Raw genomic sequence first — 22,559 nt, 5'->3', positions numbered from 1 at the left:
TAAAGCTTTTTTTGTCTTACAGCAAATGCTATAAAATGATCTGAAATAATTAAAATAAAAATCAGTCTCGAAACGGAATTTATAAAAAAAAAAATTCCATCCTTTGTTTTTTTTTTAATCTACGGTGAAATAGTATAAAAGGAGAATAAAACTACGACTCTGCCAGTGTTCTGGAGCTGTAGTGACACAGAAGAGACCTCCAGGCATAGCGTTGTTATGTTCCAGATGAACCGAAGCTCGGGATGGGGTAGAACTTGGAGATGCGGCTGTGCGTGGCGGGGTTAAGGCATTCAGAGTCGCCGCTCATTTTAAAAAATATTTCCTGCTCCTGCAGTTTCCGCGTAAACTCCTCTTCGAGGGCCTGTCGGGAAAACAAAGAACAAATTTCTACCAACGCTCCGCAAGAACCTACAAGATCCGTCCAAGCCTAGAGGATGAAATATTTTATGGGAAAACATAAAAATTCTTATTTTGTGGTCACCTTTTTCCTGGGTCTTAGCTTCTCTCTCCACTCCTTGAGCTCCAGAACGTGTTCTTCGTCCAACTCTTTCAGCTTCTGCGTTTCGTGTTCTATCAACAGATGGCATTTCTCATTCTGGCAAAACAAAAGTTAAATAATTAAAACCGTATATCGTGAATTAGGTTTTATTTCCACCCAATGAAAGTATGGCGGCCACTTTGGTTAGCATGGTCACGACCAACAGGACCATTATTTCAAAACCTCAAGCCAATCCGTGAGTAATAACGAAGGTTTTTATAGAAAGTGGTTCGAGGGGCCGTTATACAGTCATGGTGCATCCTGACCGGCATCCTCCATTCTGCCCAGATTTTCCAAACCATTTCATAATGTTGGTAACACGATAACCAACAGAAGATCAACATCATGCCTTCATTCTCATAGCCGCTCATTGTCATCAACATACCAACTCGCATGCTAGCGGCTGAAAATCGAACACATACCGGCTGTCTGCCGTAATTAATAGCTTGGTTATTTTAAAAGCACCATATTTCAAAATGGCAGCCAATATGTCAAATACTGGAAGGCAAACCATAAACAACCCGCCCCTTAATTTGCGGAGGAAGGTAAGATCGCTGCTCCCATGGAATAAATATAAGGTGGGTTTATTTGGGAAGGGACCGTCAGTACGGGTTACCTCGTCCCTTTTAATACACGGTGTCGATATACCGGACCTGTAACTGCTGAAGCTCCCGGACGTTGGCATCGCATTGTAGCTGCAAATCTCGCATTTGGTTCTCGTGCTTTTGATGCTGAGCCAGTCTTTCGTTCTTCTGTCTTTTTTCTTCTTGAACGGCAAACTACGGCGCAAACCGAAAGGGGGAAAAGAAACAGGGAAGGTATAGGTCTCTTCAGCACAATGGAAAACACCCTATACATTAAAGCGTTAACCCCTAGAACACTAGGAGATGCGTAGCACGCAATCCAAGGCTTAGGATTCCAGTTCCGTGCCTCCTGCATAGAGACGGCGTGGGCCCTGTGCTTTGGGATAAGAAATTGCCAAAAACACCTTTTTGTGGAGTGCCTGTCGGGCAGTCTTCTCCGAGCCCCCCCAGGCTGAAAACTGCATTAAAACTTTTATATTATTGAGGAGGAGAGAAGCCAGCTAATTGATCCAACAGTATAAAAAAAATAGAGAAAAAAGTTAGTGTTTGTGTAATATATATATATATATAAATATTAATCTCCCCCTAGGTAAATTGTAAGCAGTTTATAAAGTTGACTCCTGTATATCACTATAGCAAAACAACAAAAACCTATCGGTGGATAAATATACGTCGACCCCCAGTCACACAAAGGGTTAAAGAAAAGTGTACCTGTTTAATCTTCTCTCTATCTTGTTCGGGCGATCCGACTGAATTAATCCGTAGACTTTTTTTGAACATGGCCATGCGGGTCTTTGCGTCGCTGCGTTGAATTTTCGGCAGCCGACCCCTTTCTTGAGCCTGCTTATTCTTCAACTCTTCGATGAGCCGCTGGTTATACCTCTGCATCTGTTCCATCTCCTACACCGCAAAGAATACATAACACGTGATGCGCGCAGCAAAGGACGGGAGGGAAAAGCTTCTTCCACCCCAAAGGCTGGAAAGCTGACAAAAAGCGTTTTAACAGGGGGGGGGGGGGGGGGGGTTGGTGTTCCTCTGAAAAAAACTTCTAAAGGTCTACAGCCTGAAAGGAAGATGCAAACCTTCTCGTGTCTCTTCAGTAACTGGTGCCGCTGCATAAAATACTGATCCTTCAATTGCTGTTTTAGCAGCTGATGCTTCTCTTGTAGGTGTCTTTCTTCTAATTCCCAAATCGCAGCTTCCCGGGCTGGTCAGAAAAAAAATATACATAAGAAATAAAGCAGGCATGGCAGGTCTCCTTCACTTCATCTTCAGAACACAGAGGTCCTCTGCCCACCTCATCACCTGTCTGTTCTCTAAGCCCGAAACATTCTTGATTCGCTCGGTTCCTCGACTAACCTGCCCTCCCGCACTACTTTACGATCAACGATCCATCGCCAAGTGATGGCAAGAAGCAGCGAAGGTCACCAGGTGGAACATCAAGCCTAGATAGCAGCTCTCCTGCCTACATCTGGCTAAGAATGCTCAGAAGCACTACATGTTGCCTACTCGAGATGAGGCTTTGAAAGGCTTTTTAGCTACAGAGGGGCTTCCAGGTTATTTTTGGGTTTATGCCCCCCAGTTGAAGTCTAGTCTATGTTTGGTCTTCGGGACGTACCTCTCATAAGCTGCTGCTTGTGATTCAGACAATCTCGCTCAATGTTGGCCAGCTCGGTCTTCTGCTGGTGAATAATCTTCTTCAGGGATCCATCGAGCTCCTGCTGCTGCTTCAGCACAAATTCCTGCTCCTGTTAGAATAGAATAAGTTAGGGACTGCGTTTAAATGACCTTTCCCAGATTCAAAAACACACACCACACACCACTTAAAAACGCCAAAAAAGGTAAACCAACTAAAGGACGGAACCCAAGATTTTTTAGTTTTGCGCTAAAAACGTCGGCTCAAATCGAATAATACAATGAAAAAATACATTGCGGCAGCCATTTTTTTCTGTGTTGCAGCAAGAGATGCATGAGACATGCGCGGCATCTCACCCCACAGAGATCGCTGCTTCTAAGATCTGCGTTATTTAAAAGAACGGCTGTAGAAATCCGAAAACTTTCATTTTGGCACAAAGATTTTGTTTCACAGCAAACTGCAAACTTAGGGGGCAGGTATCAAGTACCCCCTACTGCATATCACGGATACAAATATTATATCGTGTTAGAGATGGATATTGAAATTGGGGAGAAATTTTATTGTCTGTGGGAATACTAAGCCCCCCTTCCTTTGCTGCCACCATGCTGACGGGGAGGATCAGGCTGCCGAGGGAGTAGCGTCGGGGGGGTTTGGTGGACATGACTATGTGGAGACCTGCGCAAGCAGCCATGGAATAACCCAACAGCATGTTGGCACAACTGCCTCTTCGCGGGGCATTAAGGCCCTTTTCCTTAAGCTAACCTTTTGGGGGGCCAGAGTTTACGTTCTAAGAGAACATGCAGCGAAATGGACATTGGCTGAACATTTTAACGGACAGACTCTCCTAGGCACACATCAGAAAACACACGTAATAGAGATAGGGTCGTGCATTAACGTCGCCTAAATCTCAACCAGGCCAAACACAAAATCCCGTGCAACGGACCCAGACCTCCGAGTGCCCACTCACATCCTGCATCTGAGCGTTGAACAGAGTACACGAGGACAACTGAAACGTCTGAACCATAACCTGGGCTACACCCTGCGGAGCAGAACACAGCCCCCCAACAAGCATTTATTTCTGATCCTCGGTATTTACCTCGCATCAGACAAGTATTTGGGGTAAAAATACATAGAAAAGTAAAGTATCACACACAGGTATTCACGGTGCAGGAAAAAAATACCATCCAGATTCAATTTACAAACTAATGAGTTTTCCTTAAAGGCGTCTTCTTTCCAAATCGCTGATGTTTAGAATCCACGCGCTTTTTAATGCCGCTAAGAAAAACCTACAGACAATTCTAGATATTTCACCCTCTGAATAAAAAAAAAAAGAAAAAGCAGCTGCTGCAGAACACTTAGATGTCATGTTTCCAATCATTACTACTTTTTAGACCTTATTGTACATCGCTATGGAATATGATTGCGATATAAAATAATAATAATAATAATGATATAATGCACACTGGTCTTGGTTTAAACCATTAGCGAAGTTAGACATTGGAGTTTATTCACTAAAGGAGAAATTATTGCCAGGACAGTTATGGTCCCAACTCCCTGAATTCACTGCATTATAAATGACCATTCCAGGCAAACTTCTCTGCAGGAAGGGCTGATCTGGCCCTGTGTAATGTATAGTTCAATCAAGGCTTGGTTATATGGTTTGGTCATCCAAACTATTCTGGCAGCAGGCGGTCACTGGCGTTGGCTCTTCGTAATCTATAAAGTATAGTCGGTGCGATGAAACTGCAACTCCCCTACTGACTCCCCCCTTAGTGAATAAACCATCTGTTGGGGGTGGGGGGTGCTGTGTTTTATACACAATTGCTTCAATACAAGCACCATTACTTTCTGAGGGTAGTCTTCTTCTCACCAGACGTTTGTTTTATTACAAAGACATTCTGACATTCATTCTTCCTTAAAAGGTATGGCGCATTTTAAGATTTTAACCAAAAAACAGAAAATCAATGAAACCCAATTTTATCGTATAACTAGTTTGAAGCACTAAGAATGTTAAATGGTCAAAGAGGAACTGTCACCTGGCCAGCTTTTAGCAGAATTTGATTTATTAAAACCAAGTAGCACGGAGCTTTTATTTTCCAGCCCATGTAACCGCTATTGGTCTCCATCTCCAAACGGAGGTAACAATTTAGGGGAAAGTGATGAAAATCGCGAGGCGGGGACCATGGGGGATGACCGCTCCCCCGGTATATACATAAGGATAAATATGTCCATATTGCTTTCTGTGACAGATCCACTTTAAGCCGACAGTCAGTGCGCTACGGCAGGCTACGTGATCAGCAATCGGTCCGGGGTTAGTCATAACACTCGACGGTTTGCCGACAGACGGCTTTTACGAGTCACTCAGGGAAAGCATTAGGCTTCTTCTCGGGGGTTTAGTAGCACAAAGCGACGGCTGTTACCTGAGCGTGCTGGGATTGCGCAAGCTCTTCTTTCCTGCGTTTCGTGAGCTCTTTTCTCAGCTCTTTTGGTGCTTTCTCCACGTCATTTAAAACCTAGTACGAGCATGCAGAAGGTGGGGAAAAAAATGACCTTTTTTTCGTAGAGCAAGCGCTTACAAGAAGCACGTCAGCCAGAGTAAAGCCAAAACCAGAGAGCACCTCTGTAGTTGGGAGACAGAAGCCCGAGCCCGTGTTGAGTAGCCCGTGTGTGCTAATGATGTCTAAAGTGATTGACTGATTAGATGGGAGCTGACCTGGAAATGGAAACCGTTGACCGATAACGGTTTAACGTTACCTTTAACTGCTGTGTGCTGCGCCTACATTAGTAGAATAAAAAAGGGTCATAATATACACGCTGGTGACCCTACTAGAGTCTGTATGATGTAATGAGTGATCTAGATGAACGGATCGCATGCAAGATTATGGAGCGATACCGACTGAAGAAAGGCAGGAGAATCTCAGCAGCCTCCTGAGATGTATTGTACACCAAGTTTAACAAAAGAAAATAAATTCCCCGTATAGAAACCATTCGGCAAAATAGAGTATAAGCTCTCGGGAGCAGGGCCCTCCTCTGTATAGATGTCGTAACGAGATAATGTTATTGCCATTTTAAATATCTTCAACGTCCGCTATCGTAACAGCGCTACGGAATCTGCTAGCGCTATATCAATAAACGTGAACTGAGTAAACGCTCAGTTAAAAAGTGCAATTAAGGCAAATATGTTCTAAGGCAGGGCTTTCTGATGTATGAAATGGGAGAGATTCTGTAGCAGGTGTTAGTTATGAAATGGTGTATTATTAAAGATATCTGTCTTTATTATATATATACATATATATATATATATACACACACATATATATATATATATATATATATATATATATATATATCACCTTGATAACAGGGCCAGCTAAAGGACTATCAAGATTTCTTAAGTTAAACTTGTGTACTGAGAACACAGCCTCCAAGCCCCATCCCAGGAGAGGAAAAAACACCTTTATCCATTTCACCGCGAAAAAGTTTTGTAAATGACGCTATGATGAAAACTTGTCACCAACACCCATAGATCCCGGCCACCAGGGAAAAAGAGCAAACTCGGTATAATATAGTGAAGAGGTGGGGAGAAAAAGGAACATCGTAATTAACCTTTGAGAAAATAAAAACGGCACCATTTTGTAATAGATAGTTAAAAAACAAATAAAATAAAATTAATATATGCTGATTAAAGCATTTATATCCACTGACAGACATACGCTGCTTATGTCATACATTCATGTAAGGTGAAAGAATGAGAACATAGAACGTATCTATTTCGAGTATAAACTGTCTCAATCAGAGGGTACGTGAAATTAATTTAGTAATTAAAACAGTAAAATACACAGGGATCGGTAACACTTCAAGGCATGCCTGGTTTTCATTGGCGGTCATATTATCACATATCAGACAAACTAATCCGCGGGAGAAAGGGGCAGACGGATATTAACGAGGATTTAAAATCCTTTGGTTTTTAGAAGTCAAAGTTACTTCGATCCCGTTGCTTGTCCAAATCTGGAGAATTATAGCCCAAATTATTATGAACACCGTTCCACTTTTCAGACCGGTACGTCATCTCAGATTCAAGTCAAACTCAGAAGCAGAGGGTGACTTTAAATAGCGAGAACATGTTTTAAAGAACTCAGTACAACAATGGATACCGATCAGCGAATTTAAGATTAAAGATGCCTCTCAGCGGGGACCTTACCTCCTTCTTTCGGTTTTTTAACACGTTCTGGAATTTAGAGAGTTCCTTTTCCTGTTCGGATTTGATTCGCTTGGCTTCATCGCGCAGGCGTGTGGTGTGCTCCTGTTCTAGGCGCTCAATGGTTTGCTTCTGCTGCTTTTCCAGATTTTCAATGTCCTGATCGTAATGACGTTTCTTGCCCTAAAAAGGAAAAAAAGGTAATTTGTCCCGTTTCCGCTACGCGCTTAGTTGCTCCCTTTATAGCTAGCTAGCAGATCTTTGTACTTAAAAGACCATTAATCTTTGCTTCCCTGTGTCCAGAAATGGGTTGTCTGAGGATCATGGGGGTTGCTCCAAAACAATAAAAGTTGTCAAGGCTAGATTGGTTGTGAATATTAGCGCCAATTTAAAAAAAAAAAGAAGAAAATTACTGTCAAAAACATACATTTGCACTCAAACAAAACTATTTTGTAGGGTAGTGCGAGAAGATTCTGGATCATCCACCAGGATAAAATAAGTCATAGAAAACTATTTGTTCACAGCTTCTTCTTTTTTCATTGTTTCTGGTTAGTTTAGCGGGATGCAAAACGTTGGTCCTTTTTTTGCTGGGGTATTTAGTATAGAACAGCTGTTTGTCTGCATTCACTTATCTTACTTATTTTTGTTTGCTGACATATTGATTACATTATTCCTACTTGTCTTTTTCTTTGGGGGGGGGCACACAATAGCTGGATTATCTATTTGTTATATTTCAGGCTATATAAATCATACAAAAAGCCCATACGCTGAGCATTTAGAAGCTTCCAATGTACATTTAAAGGGGAACTTTTGAAGAACAGGAAAACAAAACATTTTTGCACTAAAAGAAGTAAAAGTAGCGTTACCGTCATTTCCTGTTCAAACCGTCGGAAGATCTGCTCTCGCTGCTGTAATAACTTGTTGCTAAGAAGCTGCTGGGCTCTCTGCTCTTCCTTCTGTAAAAGCCGCAGCTCCCTCAGTTCCTGCCGCCTTCAGAAAAGCGAATGAATGAGTTACCACAAGCCGCAATGTCACATGAGAAAGGGAAGAGAATATGCAGTTTCATTGATAACACAAGACAGGACTACGTGGTCTTACTGTTGTTGTTTTTTTAACATATTTAAAAAAATTATGTTTAATAACACCAATTTAATATACGGTCAGAATATTTATTTATGAAATGTATTTATTTATATAGGGATTGTACCCCCCCCCCACACACACACACTATACAATCAAAATGAAGTGTAAAGATACAAGGATGGGGTTCAAATTTGGTACCCGATTACGGTCAAGAGGAATATTAACCCCGTCTCATCTCTTTCAAGCAAAGATATTCCTCATGTCTAGTTTCCCGTACAACACAATTACTAGCATCATTATCAGAAACATACTGGCAGCATGGGAATAATACACGTAGGGCTAGAGCACTCTCTAGATTGTAAGCTCTTTGAGCAGGGCCCTCCTTACCTCTTGCTCCTGTAAATCTATTTGTTATATTACATACTACTTGTTATTTGCCGTTTACCCATTGTACGTAGCTGCGGAATATCACGGCGCTATAAAAAAACAATAAGTAACAAGAAGAATCTGAATAGCCGTTTAATAAAGCAATTCAAAGAGCGATGACCCCGCGGGACATTATCACTTTTTAGCTTTCTCAAGGTGTGTTCTTTAGAGGAAGTAAAATTATTTCTATTTTTCACTTTTTACCCTCGAACCGCTGATTTTGATCTGGTAGCTGCAGCCGCAGTTGCCATGAGGCTCGATAAAAAACAAACATGGACTTATATGAACATCGACAACTTTCTCATTTAAGGATGATGCTTAAATACTTATTAAATTATTAACTATTTATTAAAAAAAAAAGGCAAAACAGATTTTCTTAAAACATACCGGAGGAATCTCATCTCTTCGTTCTTGGAGTCATTGTCAGTAACTATTTTTGAGGTTGTGACGCTTACTTCAATGCCATCAACCATAAACTTGCGAGTTTTCTTTAAAGTTTTCTTCTGTCTCTTGCTTTCCTATGCGTATAAAACAAAACAAAAAAATCATGAAGGGTCACAATTTAAAGGAAGAAAGCTAACTTCTAAAGCCCGGTCTTAAATAGTAAAAAAAAAAAAAAAAAAATCAATCAAAAAAAAAATAAAAAAGGGAATTTGGAGGAAAACAAAGGATACTTTTTTTTTTTATTCACAGACTTTTTTACGCTATTTCTTTCTGAAAATTAGTTATGCTACAATACATATAAAACCCCCAATAGCCAGAGAGCTAGCAGTAGTGGCTGGAGACATTGTAAGATTCTAACCTGTACAGATAATGAGCCGGACTCTTTACTTTTGGTAAGAAAACTGGATATAGACAAGTTCAAATCCATGCTCCCGCTGTCAACCGTAGAGCCGGTACCAGAGTCAGAGTCGCTTTCCTTTGGATTCTCCCCGATTGTTTGGGGGTTTTCAGATGAGCCTGCAGACGGCACGTGATTTTCTCCTTCGCTTTCAGCCGTCACCACGCTGATGCTGGGCACGGATGCTGGATGTTCTTCTGGCTTTGTTTCAATGGCAGGGTCAGTCGGAACGCTGGCATGAACAGTGTTTTCTTCGGGTAGGCCCTGCACGCTCTCTTTATCAGGCAGAGAAGCTGTAGATGCTTCCTCATTCTTCTCTTGGACAGGATCTTGAGGAACTTGGATAGTGTTTTCTGAGATCTTAGGTTCAGTTGGTTGAGATGTAGCAACCAGATCAGCGACACTGTTTTCACTTGGCTTTTCTGATGCCGGGGCAACTTCATCTACAGAGGTAGTGCTTACAACTGGCTCCGCTTCAGTCTTTTTAGGGGTGTCTCCGCTGTCAACCACCCATTCAGCCAAGGCATGTTTTGCACCAGGATCTACTTTAACCTTCTCCTCTAAAGGCAACTCTTCAGACACCTCAGGCTGTTGTTCACGGACATCATTAGCAACAACAGAATCCGATAGTTCATTAGTTACCTCTCCACTTGGAATATCTTCTTTGACTGCTTCCTCCCCGTCTTTCTTTTCATCGACAGGTTCTTCTTTTGGTAGATTATTTGTCATTTCAGGAACCTCTTCTTCACACGGTACCTCAGATGTTACACTTTCTGGTTTTACTTCATTTTGTATCTCCTCTGTTACTAGAGAATGAGATTCCTGAGGAGGAACAACTGCATTCTTATCTTTATCGGAAAGGGTTCTCTCCTCGTTATCTTGTTCAGGAACAGCTTGTATTTCTTCGTGCGCTGGTTTAACGTCATTTTCTTTGGTTGGATCCACAGAAGGCAACTCATTCTCCCCTTCGCTTATTGTTACGGTAGCGTCATTTGCCGGTACGGTGGGAACATCTGGTATTCCATTCTCTGAGACCTCTCGACTGATCGGTTTCTTGGAGAGGTCTTCAGCGCTCTCGACCTCCTTTGTCGGTTCAGGTTGTACGTCTTGATTTGGTTTAGATTTTATATCTTGATCGGACACTTTACTCTCAACTTCAACGGGTGCTGCGTTTTCTGAGACCGGTTCTAGACTTGAAGCATTCTGGGAAAGTTTGTCGTCTTCCAAGCTTGCAATGCTGAGGTCTGAAGAAGCTCTCTTATTGTCTGGGACAGGCTACAGAACAAATAGTAAAATGTTATAGGTATAAAAGTATAGGAAGTTCTCTTAATCAATTACAGTACATAATTATTTGCATACAAGCTAAAAACGCATACCAGGCAAAATTCCTGTTAGCTAATAAAAAACTACAGCAAATAGAATACATGATGGTTTTAATCGCATTGTAGTATTTAATTATAAAATAATTGTGGAATCCTGTATCTAGCAATCGAAGATTCAGTGCCATTTAGTTTGCTTTTACATTTAAATGTGTAAGTATGTTTTGCATGTGATATTTTAGCTACCAATCCCCAATAACATCGTCGGTCGGTCAGCACAGACATCGGTATACGCAGCCTCCAAAGCTCCTACCAAAGAATGGTCTTCTGAAAAATCTTCCTCCTCTTCCTTGGCATCTTCTACTTCCTCCAGTACCTCAGCCTTGGCTTCTGCAATCAGTTCTCGGACGGGTTTGTTGGAAGTCACGGTAGACACAAAAGGGTGCTAAACAAACAAAAAAAATATTAAATATAAAAAAATCAAACATTTGTAAAGCACACAAGGTGGTTTGCGGTAGAATAAATTGCTTTTTTTCTGGTTCCACTACCTGTAGTAACTGGGCTGTAGTCCATCGGGCATCAAGATTTTTCTCTAGACATTTCTTTAGGAAATCACTGAAATCTAGAGACCTTAAATAATAATAAAAAGCCGTATTAAAGTCACAATTCCCAGATTATACGACAATGTTACAAGTGGAGCGACTAGAAATGCAGTAATCATCAGTTTGTTCATTAAACAATAGAACACACTGAGCTTTCTTCAATTTGTCTGACAATCTTCTTAATGATTCTCTAACATATCTTACCCATGATGTAAGCCCTGACCACAAATGGATTTTTTTTTTTCTGTGAACAGCACTGAATTGAGCAGATCTGTCAATGTTTTATGAAATGGAGTGGTAAATAACATCACATAATGTCTGAAGATTTTTTGTGGTCAAAGCAGACAAAAAAAAAAAAAGAGAACAATCAAAATTACTTTAGATGTGTTAATTTACAGACTAGACGTGCCAATGGGCCAAAAAGATTGGGACACATTTGTGAGTTTGTTCCCTGCCCATTTAATTTGGCTGAAAATTTGGGGGCATTTTTAATTTGGGAAGGAAATTCTTTGCCCGGTGCACTCATTCACTCTCATTTTCACCCTGTCTAAACGTTTCCCTACCTTTTCTGCCGACCACTTCCGCATCATCTTCTCCCTTCTCTTCAATCCTTAATCTTCTTTGTTCCTCTGCATCTCCGCAGACATAACTCAGCAACTTCTGACAAAATGGCGGCACTGGGGTGACGTATTCCCCGATCCTCCATTGGAGGGAGAGGACCGCAATCGCCATCATATTGACCTCAGTAGGAGCTTGCGGTGACATCCTCTCCCTTGATTGGAGGATCGGGCAAGATGCAGTGCTGCCATTTTAGCGGAAGTGGCTGGGTTACGTCCACGGAGATGCCGATGAAGAAAGAGGATACCAGATTAAGGATAGAAGATGTGGAAGAGGAAGTGGTTGGCAGAGAAGGTGAGGAAACATTTAGAGAGCGTGAGAGAGTGCGTGAATGTGGACCCACGAATGTCAGATGAAAACTCTGAGCTTTCTGAGTTTCTGGGGCTTTGTACGACTTGCAGATTTGCACGAATCCGAATGCACAAGTCTAATACAGACCCGGTGAGCTGCATTCGGCAGTACAGGCGTACCGCACAACAGTAGTCTTGTTAAGGGTACAATTTTAAACTGGTTTTCTGTTCACAACTATTATCTGCGATCCTCTCCTCCGCTGCTTTGTCCTAAGAACGTCAGCACCTGTTTACAAACATCCAACGCAAACTGTGCACCGATCTGAAGATAATCTATTATAAAGCAGACCGGGGCTTTGGTGTCCTGCTGAGTATTTCACACAGAAACACTGAAAGGGGTATGCAAGAGACGTAGGAAGAAAAAAAAAAAAAAAAGTTTCCTTTCAGAAGGCCAAAAAAGCACTTTGCTGGCATCTAAAGCATGAACTAAAGATGTGGAACACTTACCACTTTGATGGTTGAGCTAAGGTAGGAGGATCGGACTTCGCAATCTTTAACAGAACTCGCATTGGATTGAGCTCGTGATGCGGAGGTTCGATCTGAGCCATCTCGATCAACGTGACTCCAAGAGACCAAACGTCAGCTTTGAAATCATATGGCTTATCCTTTGACGTTTCGCACATCACAACTTCCGGGGCCATCCTGGAAATTCAGGGGAAAAACCATTAATGTATAGTTTTCACAGAACACCGTCAGAATAAAGAAAAAAAAAGAAAAAATACAACAAGCCTTACCAGTACGGTGTACCGATAAAGGAGTCTCTTCTCTGTAAGGTTCGGGTATTCTTAGCAGATACTCCAAAATCAGCTTTAAAAAAAAAATAAATATCATATTAAATATCATAACTTAGTTGGTAAAGCCATTTGAATTTAGCCCACTAATGAATTATTTTTTTCGACACAAATAATCTTTTACGGTGACAGAATCTGTGTTCTAAAATCTCTAGTTTAACCTGTTCCTGCCATATCTTTTTTTATTTTTTTTTTATTTTTTTTTATCAGCTACAATCCCCACCCCCCACCCCCCACAGAATTAGTCACAGGGCAGAGAACACAAAGTGCACAGTTTGAGGTTTTTATCCCGCATTCTTGAATCCTCTTTTAATAAACGTATGAATAGGAGGGGGGAGTACAGCAGAACACTGCATCTCTCGCAAAAAAACAACACTCCCCCCAAATAAAGGCAAAAAATACAAAAAGCAGACAAAGGTGTTTTCCTAAACACTATTCCTTAGAGCGTCGGAGGGGTGGGCTTTATAATGGCGGGCTATTAAATGGTGGAAGCCCATGTGACCTTACAGTTAATTTCCCTTTATTTTTTAGGATGGTGTTTATTTGATAAAGTTTGAGTTTCATACTTTTACAACACTTACCCAATTTGACATCGCCCTCTAGCGAGAGAAGTATATTTCCCGCCTTCAAATCTCGATGAATTATTTTATTTTCATGTAAATACAGCATGGCCTCCAAAGTCTGCTTACAAACCACCCGTATCTGCGGCTCCGTCAAAGGCCTCTCGAGCTCTGGAAAGAAAAGGGAAAAAAAAAAAAAAAAAAAAGATTAAAAGAAATAAAAAATTGTAGCGATATTGTCTGTGGGTCTAGACGGTCTAGTTACCCTCTTTAGTTACCCACACAGGACTATTCTTAATACAAAAAACTAATGCCCCCATGCCTGGCCTTGAATTCCCACCGGGTTTGAAGTGTCATGGCATGTTAAAGGGACACTTCATCCATCATGTGCACCTCCATGCGTATGACAGCCGAGAGGTCCCTTTAAATGTATGTAGGGGCCCTCCTGTAAACGCAGAACCCCCCCCCCCATATGCATTTGCCCCTTCCGGCCATCTATTTTCCATGCATGAGAAAATCTCCTTCTACATGTTGTGCTCAACCCCAGTCAGCTGCAGCGCTGGCCCCGTGAATGCTGCGGGGGTCTAATCAGTGGCGTGAAAGGTCAGGACACAGATGGGATGGGAAGCTGCAGGTCTCACTAACTATAGTTTTGCTTTTTAAACCTTAAATAACATATCCGAAATAACTTACAAAGTGTTTTTATATGCATTGTTCATTTATGGGGCTCCCTGGGACATTAGATTGCCACTTTAAGCCTCTCCGGCTACACAAGCATGGGTCACTGAGCACATCAAACGTTGCCATCTGAAATATGTCAACTGGCAACGCAGGATAACTGCACACGTTTATTTAAGAAGTCAGGGATTTTTAAATCATAGCCGACATGAGATTCCTATGTTTTGCAGGATAAGAATTACACAGCAAGTCACTTCCCTGACCTGAATACTCGGTCCGTTCCTTCTACTCCGCTTCAACGGGCAGGAACGACTTAATGGTTTGGAATAATGGGTAAAATACTAGGATAGAGCTTGTGTTAAGGTGGCGGCTATAATCATCATACAGATGAAAAGGGCTTTAAATTCAATAAAAAGGAGTTACTTTAATCTGAGCACAGAAATGATTTTAATGGTTTGGCTCGTAATATTGCAGTGTGTCTGTGTGTGTGTGTGTGTGTGTGTGTGTGTGTGTGTTCGAGTCGTGAAGTTCCAGGAGTGTGTGTTCGAGTCGTGAAGTTCCAGGAGTGTGTGTGTGTGTCTCTGTGTCTGTATGTGTGTGTGTATGTTGATTAAAAAAATACTTGAAAGATCAGACTTACCCAACATAACTGCATCCACTGCTCCCCCAGCACAAAATTCAATAAGAATCTACAAGCAAACAAAAAGGAACAGTTACAAAAAATTCAATATATAAAAAATTTAAAAAAATTAAAAATAAAAAAACAGCAGATTTGGAAAATCTCTAAATGCTCGTCAGCAACATGATGTATAGGTAAAAATTAGATAAAGTATTTTTCTCCAGATGGATTAAAGAGCCCTGATATTACAATGGTCTAAATTCTCCGAATATCAATATATAAAAATATATCAGCTTGCTAAACAAGGCTCCATCTACTAAACCACTCACCCACAGGTTATTCTCATAGTAAAAGGCATCCAGCAGTTTCACGATGTGCGGATGATCGCATGAGGCCAAAATATCAATTTCCACCATGTAATCTTCCAGCTCATCTTCTGATTTTGTATCGATAACTTTCGCTGCTGCTAAAATACCAGTTTCTTTATTCTGAGCCTGAAAAAAAAGCATAATTAATTAATGTAGCCGATCGGATATTTTATGGATTTTAACATTTATATCTAAACACATGATGGATTTCAGATTCAGACATACGGGGGCAGCATTTAATGACGTAAAAAATAAAGGTAAGTAAGCATGACGATGCCATCTGCCAGAAGAGACCGTCCCAACGTTACCCAACTGCCATTCATATAGAGAGAGCAACGACCATGTCAGCAACCGAGCCTTACATGTATTTTATTGACTGGTGTGATTATGGATATGTCGTCTTTATCATTCTAGATCAGGGCTGTCGAACCTGCGGCCCTCCAGCTGTTGCAGTACTACATCTCCCATACTCCTCTATCAGGCACTTAGCTGAAAGAGCATTATGGGAGATGTAGTCCTGCAGCAGCAGGGGGGGCCACAGGTTGGACACCCCTGTTCTAGATCATATTGCACAGTGACATGGTTTTCCCCCTTTTGTTCCTGTGTCTCCTCCTGGAACGTCACGACTCAAACACACACGGGATGATGTCTAGAACACAGATATTACTTTTTAATTAACACTCCTCGATCATTTCTCATCAGATCCCCACCCTCTCATCCAGAATGACAGAGTACTTATTACTCGACTTCTGCAAGCCTCGGCAAATATCTGCTTTCGCCATGGCAACATAACAAATGTTGTAATAACTGCGCTCCTTGCAGGAATGTTGCAATCCTCCTTTGGACCAAAAGGGAAAAAGCACAGAGTATCGGCTACAACAAAACCCAAACAATACGACTTCATCGTAATGTCTGCATTACATCACGATTGTGTTGTCTGCTACATTATGATGACACACGGTGTTAGCCACAAATCTATGTGAACTTCAGATATTGTCACAAAGATAAAAGTTCACTTCAAAAAGATAAAAGAAATAAAGCGAAGGAAGAATCGCAGCATGAGACCGGGGTAAGCGGACTATCGGCGACTATCTGTATTCTCAGCTTCCGCCTGAAGTTTTCTTGGAGTAATTGTGGTTACGCTTAGCGAGAGTCATCTGATAACTACTTTGTTCGGGATTAATCTGGTTCCTGAATTCGTTTTCATCTGAAAAGAGAAAGTAAAACAAATCTACGATGTAAATATTAAGACTAATGAAGACCTGATGAGGGTCTAGACTGGTGGGTCGTGGTCGGGCAGAAAAAGGAAGAAGGTAGAAGAAAGTCTGTAATGTTTCCACTACAGTCCTGCGTAAAACAACTTAAGTGATACAACGGCACTCGGCTTCCATGGTGATTTATCTGGTGTAACGTAGCGCTTTCCAACAGGCAAAGTCTTCTTGTCCCTCGTTAGTGAAAATCCCCGGGGGGGGGCACGGTGCCTCTATGACACAGAGTTTATACCTCTTCATCCGGAGCACTAAGAGGATACAAAGCGCCGATACACAGCATCGCTCCTAATACTCCTTACTTCTACCTTGCGAACGCTCTTATAATCAGAATTATTTTTTTTTTTATCAGCAATTAGGGTCTTCGGACCTGGACCAGGTCATGCTCAGACATAGAATGTCAATACATGTTGGTAGCAGTTACCTATTTCCAACAGACCACGTTGTCTAATGATAGCCCCCGTGCAGCAGATGTCAATGAGAGCACTTTGGTGGAGGCGGAATTGCGCTGCAGCTTCTCCAGATTTAATGAATGCATATTAAAAGTCGCGAAGGACTGAGACTTGACTAAAACGGCTCCACTAGTCACAAGTTCTAACACTTTCGCGAAACGTGTGTACGGATGGCTATTAAATTCCCATAGATCTGAGCGATAAACACTTTTGATCCACCTGTAACCGATCCCAAAACCATGCGCCGCTGAGGAGGATAGAGGACAAGAAGCTTCCTAACCTCCCCCAGCTTTCCCAGAGACACCAGGGACGGGTCTACAACCCCAGGCCAAGCCTCTCGCTGCCACGGCCGGCACAGCTGGGGAACGTCCGCTGACTTCTCGCGATGTGGCAGATGTCACCTCAAGGCCATCAGGAGCTACCGGAACAGGCCTAACGTCTATATGTAGAATTAATGTACTAAAAACAGTAGTTTAAGAACATATATTTGTATTAAAAAGGTGTGAATTTTCATTTCCTGTCTTACGCTGATAAGATGATGCATCCAGCGGAGAGCCCACATCCCCTTCCTGTCTATTTAAGAGCTTTTTAAAAGGTTTTCTAAAGGATATAGGACCCTGTGCAGGAAGTAAAGCACTTTAGGTGGGCGTTTACGGCACCATGACGGCACCCATGCCATCTATAGACCAAATTCTATGTGGCTAGCAAGGACATTTCAGTTGGTGGCTATATGATAAAATACCATTTGAAACAGATTTTATATGCAACCCTCTGCGTGTTTATTATACATCCATTGAACCCCGGTTTTCACGCTCTGTGGATCATGGCCTTTAATTAACTAAATTCACAGAGATCAATACGGCAACAAATGAGGTGTAATCAGAAAGCTTGGACAGCAGCAATGGACAGCCTCGGCAGACTTCACGCTTGCCGCATTTCGCACATCAGCGCTTCTTGTAGCAGTTCTGAGGAGCGTCCATGAAAGAAGTCCCTTCTACCCTTCAGTAAATGTTTACCGAAACGCCAAACATAGGCCTGTCCATTGAAGGGTGAAGGTCCAGGCAGGAATTTGCCTTCGCAAGCAACAACCAACCCTGTCACTCTTCAGAATAACTACATAGGGGGCCACGACCGACAATCGCTTTTATACTGCTCTGTAAATGGAGACGTCGGCTTTTACACTCTGCATTCTATCGGGTGCAGGGCCCAGAGGGGCCACAATCTCTAATAGGACCGGCCTGATTAGCATATACAATTGCGACAAGCGTTGCAGAATCCTCCCAGCCGGCGACGCAGAACATCCTTCTCCAGATATTTCACGAGAGCTCCGGGTCAGCGGCCGGACACGTCGGAGGGTGCAGGCAGCTGCGTTCTATTACATTTGCATACTAACTAATAAAATGTAAATGCTCGATGACAACAAGTGTGTTTGTTTTAAAGCAGAACAGGAAATGTCTGGACAGGAAGAGATCTGGGATGCCTTTAGTAATAAGAAACCGCTCCCCGTATCTCCACCGGCTCGGAGAGAAAGAAGTCATCTACCTTCGCGATCCGTAATACAGAATGCAAGCAGTGGGCATATTCCCAAAATATACTGCAGAGTAGTTTATTACTGATGGGGTTACAGGTCATTAGATTATCATATTTTACATTAGCAGCCAGCTGGTAAGATTTGCGATTCGTCTGCTTCAATTTCATGCCAAACTCTCTTTCTTCGACCAATTAATGTAACGAGCAAAAAGAACGCAAAAAAAAATAAAAAACAGCCGGGCAGATAACAGAATCCGACCTTATTATTTATTTATTTCATAACTCTGCTGTAAAGACCTTAATCAGTCATTGGTTTCGTCTGAGATTCAGGAGCCGAATGCCGATCCCATGCAGGTTTAAGTCCCCTCGCTGTGTTAACCTCTACCGCTTCTGCTGGGAGCCTGCTCCACCCTCCCCATATATTAAAACATCCCTACATTAATCTAAGCCTCTGACCCTCTAGTCTTAGACTATGACCTCTCGTCTTAACATTTCTCCTCCTGTAATAAACTTCCGCCGAATCCCTTTAAGTATTTAAACGCTTCTATCCCGTCTTTCTTCTCCCCTGCGCTCTATTATCGAGACCCCCTTCCTTGTCCTTCCTGGGGGGGTTTAAACTGGAAATCATTCACCGTGTCAGCAGCCTTCTTGGTTCCATAAATTAAAAAAATAAAATTCCATAAAATAATTCTAAAATAAATAATAAAAAGATCAATATCTACTTTTACAAAGGAAATGTGTCTATAGAGTATGTGACGGGCTCTGCTGGCGGAGACGATCACAAGGGCTGCGCAGGCACGGCTTCCAGCGCTGGTTGGAGGGAAGGGAGAGAAGGAAGCGGTGGGGGGGGGGTGAGTCTCTACCCTCTGTCTGGGGTCGGGTTTCGGGTTTCTAGTGACAGTCGCACCGCATTCCACCGCTTTCCCAAAACAAGAGACACTTTCATTAGTCGCTCGCGAGTTACTTGCAGGGGGCGCGTCGCAGGACGTATCCAGAGACAAGGGGGCCGGGGGCAACGTCACTTCCTCAACCGCCCCAATCACGCTTTTCGGGACATTTAGCAGGCTTTCAGGAAACGGGGAAAAAACTACCCTTCCAAACGACATCATAATCAAACAGGACCGGGGTCAGCGGGCGACATTCAGCAGCAATTCATGAAAAGCCCGTCCAGCGTCACACCGGCCCGTAATGCCCTGAAATCTATACATTCACAGCATTTTAATGCATAAAAACATAGAATGAGGGCAGATCAGACCCATTCGGCGCATCTAGTCTCTCCGTAAACACCAAGATCGCTCAGCAGTCTGTATTAGCCTCTACCACTTCTACTGGCAGGATGTTCCACGCATCTACCACCCACTCAGTAAAGTAAATCTTTTCCTTACATCTCATCCATGCCAACATAACAAGGATCTCCCCCCTCACTGCCAGTGCGGCTCATCGAGTGAATTTTGGGAGTGGGGCAGGTGTGATAAGGGAGAGGTTCCGTGACTCATAGAAAAATAATATACATGACAAGCCTTTCTTCCCCAACACCTCCTCCGAACGAGCGGCAGCCCAGCGGCTTCTCCAAAACAACCAATATTAGCTTATCTCGGCCACAGCCCTGCGAATAAAGCATTCGAACGTCCCCGGCACAGGGGCGCAAGCTTCAGATATTTCCCCAAACACAATATTCTATGCACTATGGCTTCAAAAGGTTAATAAGAATTATACATATAAATGTGGCAGCTGGATGATGCCGGGAGAAGTGCCGAGTATACCCTCATACCGTCTCATCGTATCCAGGACATTATGGATCACGGTATATCGAGCTTTTATCACCCTCGTTTTTGGGCTTGAATCAGAATTTGATGGCAGATAAAAGCCCCGTTCAGCCCACCGACTCGGATTTCCTAATATCTGTCTCTCTTCTGGGTATCCTTACGTCTATCCTCATTGTATTAGCCTCTACCACTTCTGCTGGAAGGCTGCTCCAATTACGACTCTTTGAAATAAAACTTTCTAGTTTCAGAGTATGACCTCTCGCCCTCATATCTTTTTAAGAATCAATGCTTTTCTGGCTCTCCTCTACATCATCTCATACAGAATTTGATGATCAGACGTTGGTCTTGTCTTAGATTCGGGAGCCGTATCCATACCTCATGCATGCTTATAATCCCTCGCTGTATCAACCTCTACCACTTCTGCTGGGAGGTTGTTCCACTCACCTACCACCCCATCAGTGAATAAATAGTTCCATGTAAGCCTCTGATCCTCTAGTTTTAGATCATGGCCTCTTGTTCTAACATTTCTCCTCCTCCTTCGGCATAAACGTCTCTCCTGCACTCCTTTCCCCCCCATCAGCGCTTACCTTGTACACCTTGCCGAAGGCTCCATCCCCCAGCTCCCCGATGATCTCCCAGTACTCCTCGGGGTTCTGGTCCCTCTTCACATGCTCGTACTGCTTCTTCTTCTTCTCCCCGCCGAGCTTGAAGATCTTACGGAAATTAAAGAAGGACATGGCTGTGACCGGCGGGAGGCCAAGCAGCCTCACCAGAGCCTACGCTCGGAGCCTCCGGATGCTGTGATTGCAGACGGTCTGTGTCAGCAGGGGGCAGCTGGCCTCATATCGCCCACTGAAGGGGGTAAAGAAAACACTCAGACGCCCCTCTCTTTGCGGAGATCCAAGGAAAGGCCTAAAAGGCGGGCAAAGCGGCACAAAAACACATCCGCAACAGGTACCCGATTTGACAGCTGTCAGGAGCCCGCGGCGATCGCCCGGGTACCAGGCCTCCTAGCCGTGTGATAGCCGCACACTAGCCCAGCCCATAGAGCGGGCGCGGCCACGCAATATCCTGTGAGGAGGCGGCGTTAGGACCAGGCGGAGCAACACGGAGCAGGTAGGAGATTCTCCAGGCCGGTGAAGCCGTTCCCCGACGGATAATTCGGAGCCTGCTGTTCCCAGACCGCTTATCGCTTCCCTCTTACCCTCCGGGCCTGGCGCCGCGCGTTCATGCACATCCCCACTATCCACGGGCCGCGCGCACGCACTAGTTTCCCTAGTAACAGAGTCTTCCTTTTTTTCTTCAATCGAGCTTTATTAACAATGTCACAGACATCCCTCTGCCGTGCCCTCTTGTTTTACTCATTCGCGCATGGTGCAATAAGCCGCTGGATATACGCCCATTACTATTTTTAAACAGGTTTATAAAGAGGACCTGGCTGGGAGGTTTTAGTCACAGAGGGGAGAAGGAGGCCGAGATATTCCTGAGGATAAAAAAAAAACCCAAGTTGCTGAGAAATAACCGGGGGGGAATAGGAAAGCCTATGGATGTTTCTTCTAATTTAACAACACGTTGACGAGGCCTGGGGTGACAGGGCCAGGCGGGCAGCAGTTCCTCTGTTAAAGCCTGGGGGCAGATTGTCCTCTAGTCTAGGGTGATTTGCCCCAATGTGGGCAAATCCTCAGTGGGGCTGTTATAAGAGAGATCCACATAACCGACCCATTTACTCTATGGAGGATTGTTCCGGTGCAGCACGGGCTCCATAGGAAGCTTTAAAAGACCCTGGCATCTTGTCATACTACCTATGGAAAACAGGGCAAGGACTACGTCTTAATGACCCAGCTGGGAACTCTGACTGACAGTCTATGGAGGAAGGGACTTCATTAGCATTGCCATAAAGCATCAGCTCAGTGTGGTGTTTGATCAGGCAAAGTCACCCAAAATTTTGCATGACTTAACAATGGTGGTCTGCAGATAAAGGGGGATTATTGGAGGAGAATGAGATAAAACCGTATATAGCGCTGGGGGTTATTACTGTATGCAGCGCTGGGAGGTTATATTACTGTATACAGGGCTGGGGGTTATATTACTGTATACAGCATTGGGGGGTTATATTACTGTGTACAGTGCTGGGAGGTTATATTACTGTATACAGCACTGGAGGGTTATATTACTGTATATAGCGCTGGGGGTTATATTACTGTATACAGCACTGGGAGGTTATACAGCCCTGGGGGTTATATTATTGTATACAGTGCCCGGGGTTATATTATTGTATACAGCACTGGGGGGGTTATATTACTGTATACAGCGCTGGGAGGTTATATTACTG

At 43.1% G+C, this 22,559-nt stretch overlaps 1 protein-coding gene across 1 annotated transcript; it reads right to left on the bottom strand.

Annotated features, from left to right (window-relative positions):
• Positions 1 to 214: 214 nt before the first annotated feature.
• LOC149288658 (STE20-like serine/threonine-protein kinase) lies at positions 215 to 20,964 on the bottom strand. The gene is made up of 19 exons (XM_089491373.1): positions 20,815 to 20,964; positions 15,173 to 15,337; positions 14,865 to 14,913; positions 13,568 to 13,717; positions 12,930 to 13,002; positions 12,643 to 12,837; positions 11,174 to 11,255; positions 10,939 to 11,070; positions 9,268 to 10,581; positions 8,853 to 8,983; positions 7,823 to 7,946; positions 6,960 to 7,139; positions 5,179 to 5,271; positions 2,741 to 2,870; positions 2,205 to 2,329; positions 1,834 to 2,022; positions 1,192 to 1,317; positions 482 to 595; positions 215 to 361 (listed from the first exon to the last, which is right to left on the bottom strand). The coding sequence occupies exons 1-19, from the start codon at positions 20,962 to 20,964 to the stop codon at positions 215 to 217; spliced, it is 3,669 nt and encodes a 1,222-aa protein (XP_089347499.1).
• Between the last annotated feature and the right edge of the window lie 1,595 nt (positions 20,965 to 22,559).

Source organism: Sceloporus occidentalis, unplaced genomic scaffold (genome assembly GCF_023333645.1).
Source record: "Sceloporus occidentalis isolate IW3139 unplaced genomic scaffold, rSceOcc1.0.p SCAF_50, whole genome shotgun sequence".
NCBI classification, from domain to species: Eukaryota; Metazoa; Chordata; class Lepidosauria; order Squamata; family Phrynosomatidae; genus Sceloporus; species Sceloporus occidentalis.
This window is presented reverse-complemented; position numbering and strand designations above follow the sequence as displayed.

Excerpts from the sequence above, each read along its gene's own strand:
- LOC149288658 (XM_089491373.1), bottom strand. The coding sequence starts at position 20,964 with ATGTCCTTCTTTAATTTCCGTAAGATCTTCAAGCTCGGCGGGGAGAAG. Across the intron at positions 15,338-20,814 it reads CCTTCGGCAAGGTGTACAAG|GCTCAGAATAAAGAAACTGG; the intron begins GTAAGCGCTGAT and ends CTTTTTTTTCAG. Across the intron at positions 13,718-14,864 it reads AGTGGATGCAGTTATGTTGG|AGCTCGAGAGGCCTTTGACG; the intron begins GTAAGTCTGATC and ends TTTTCTTTCCAG.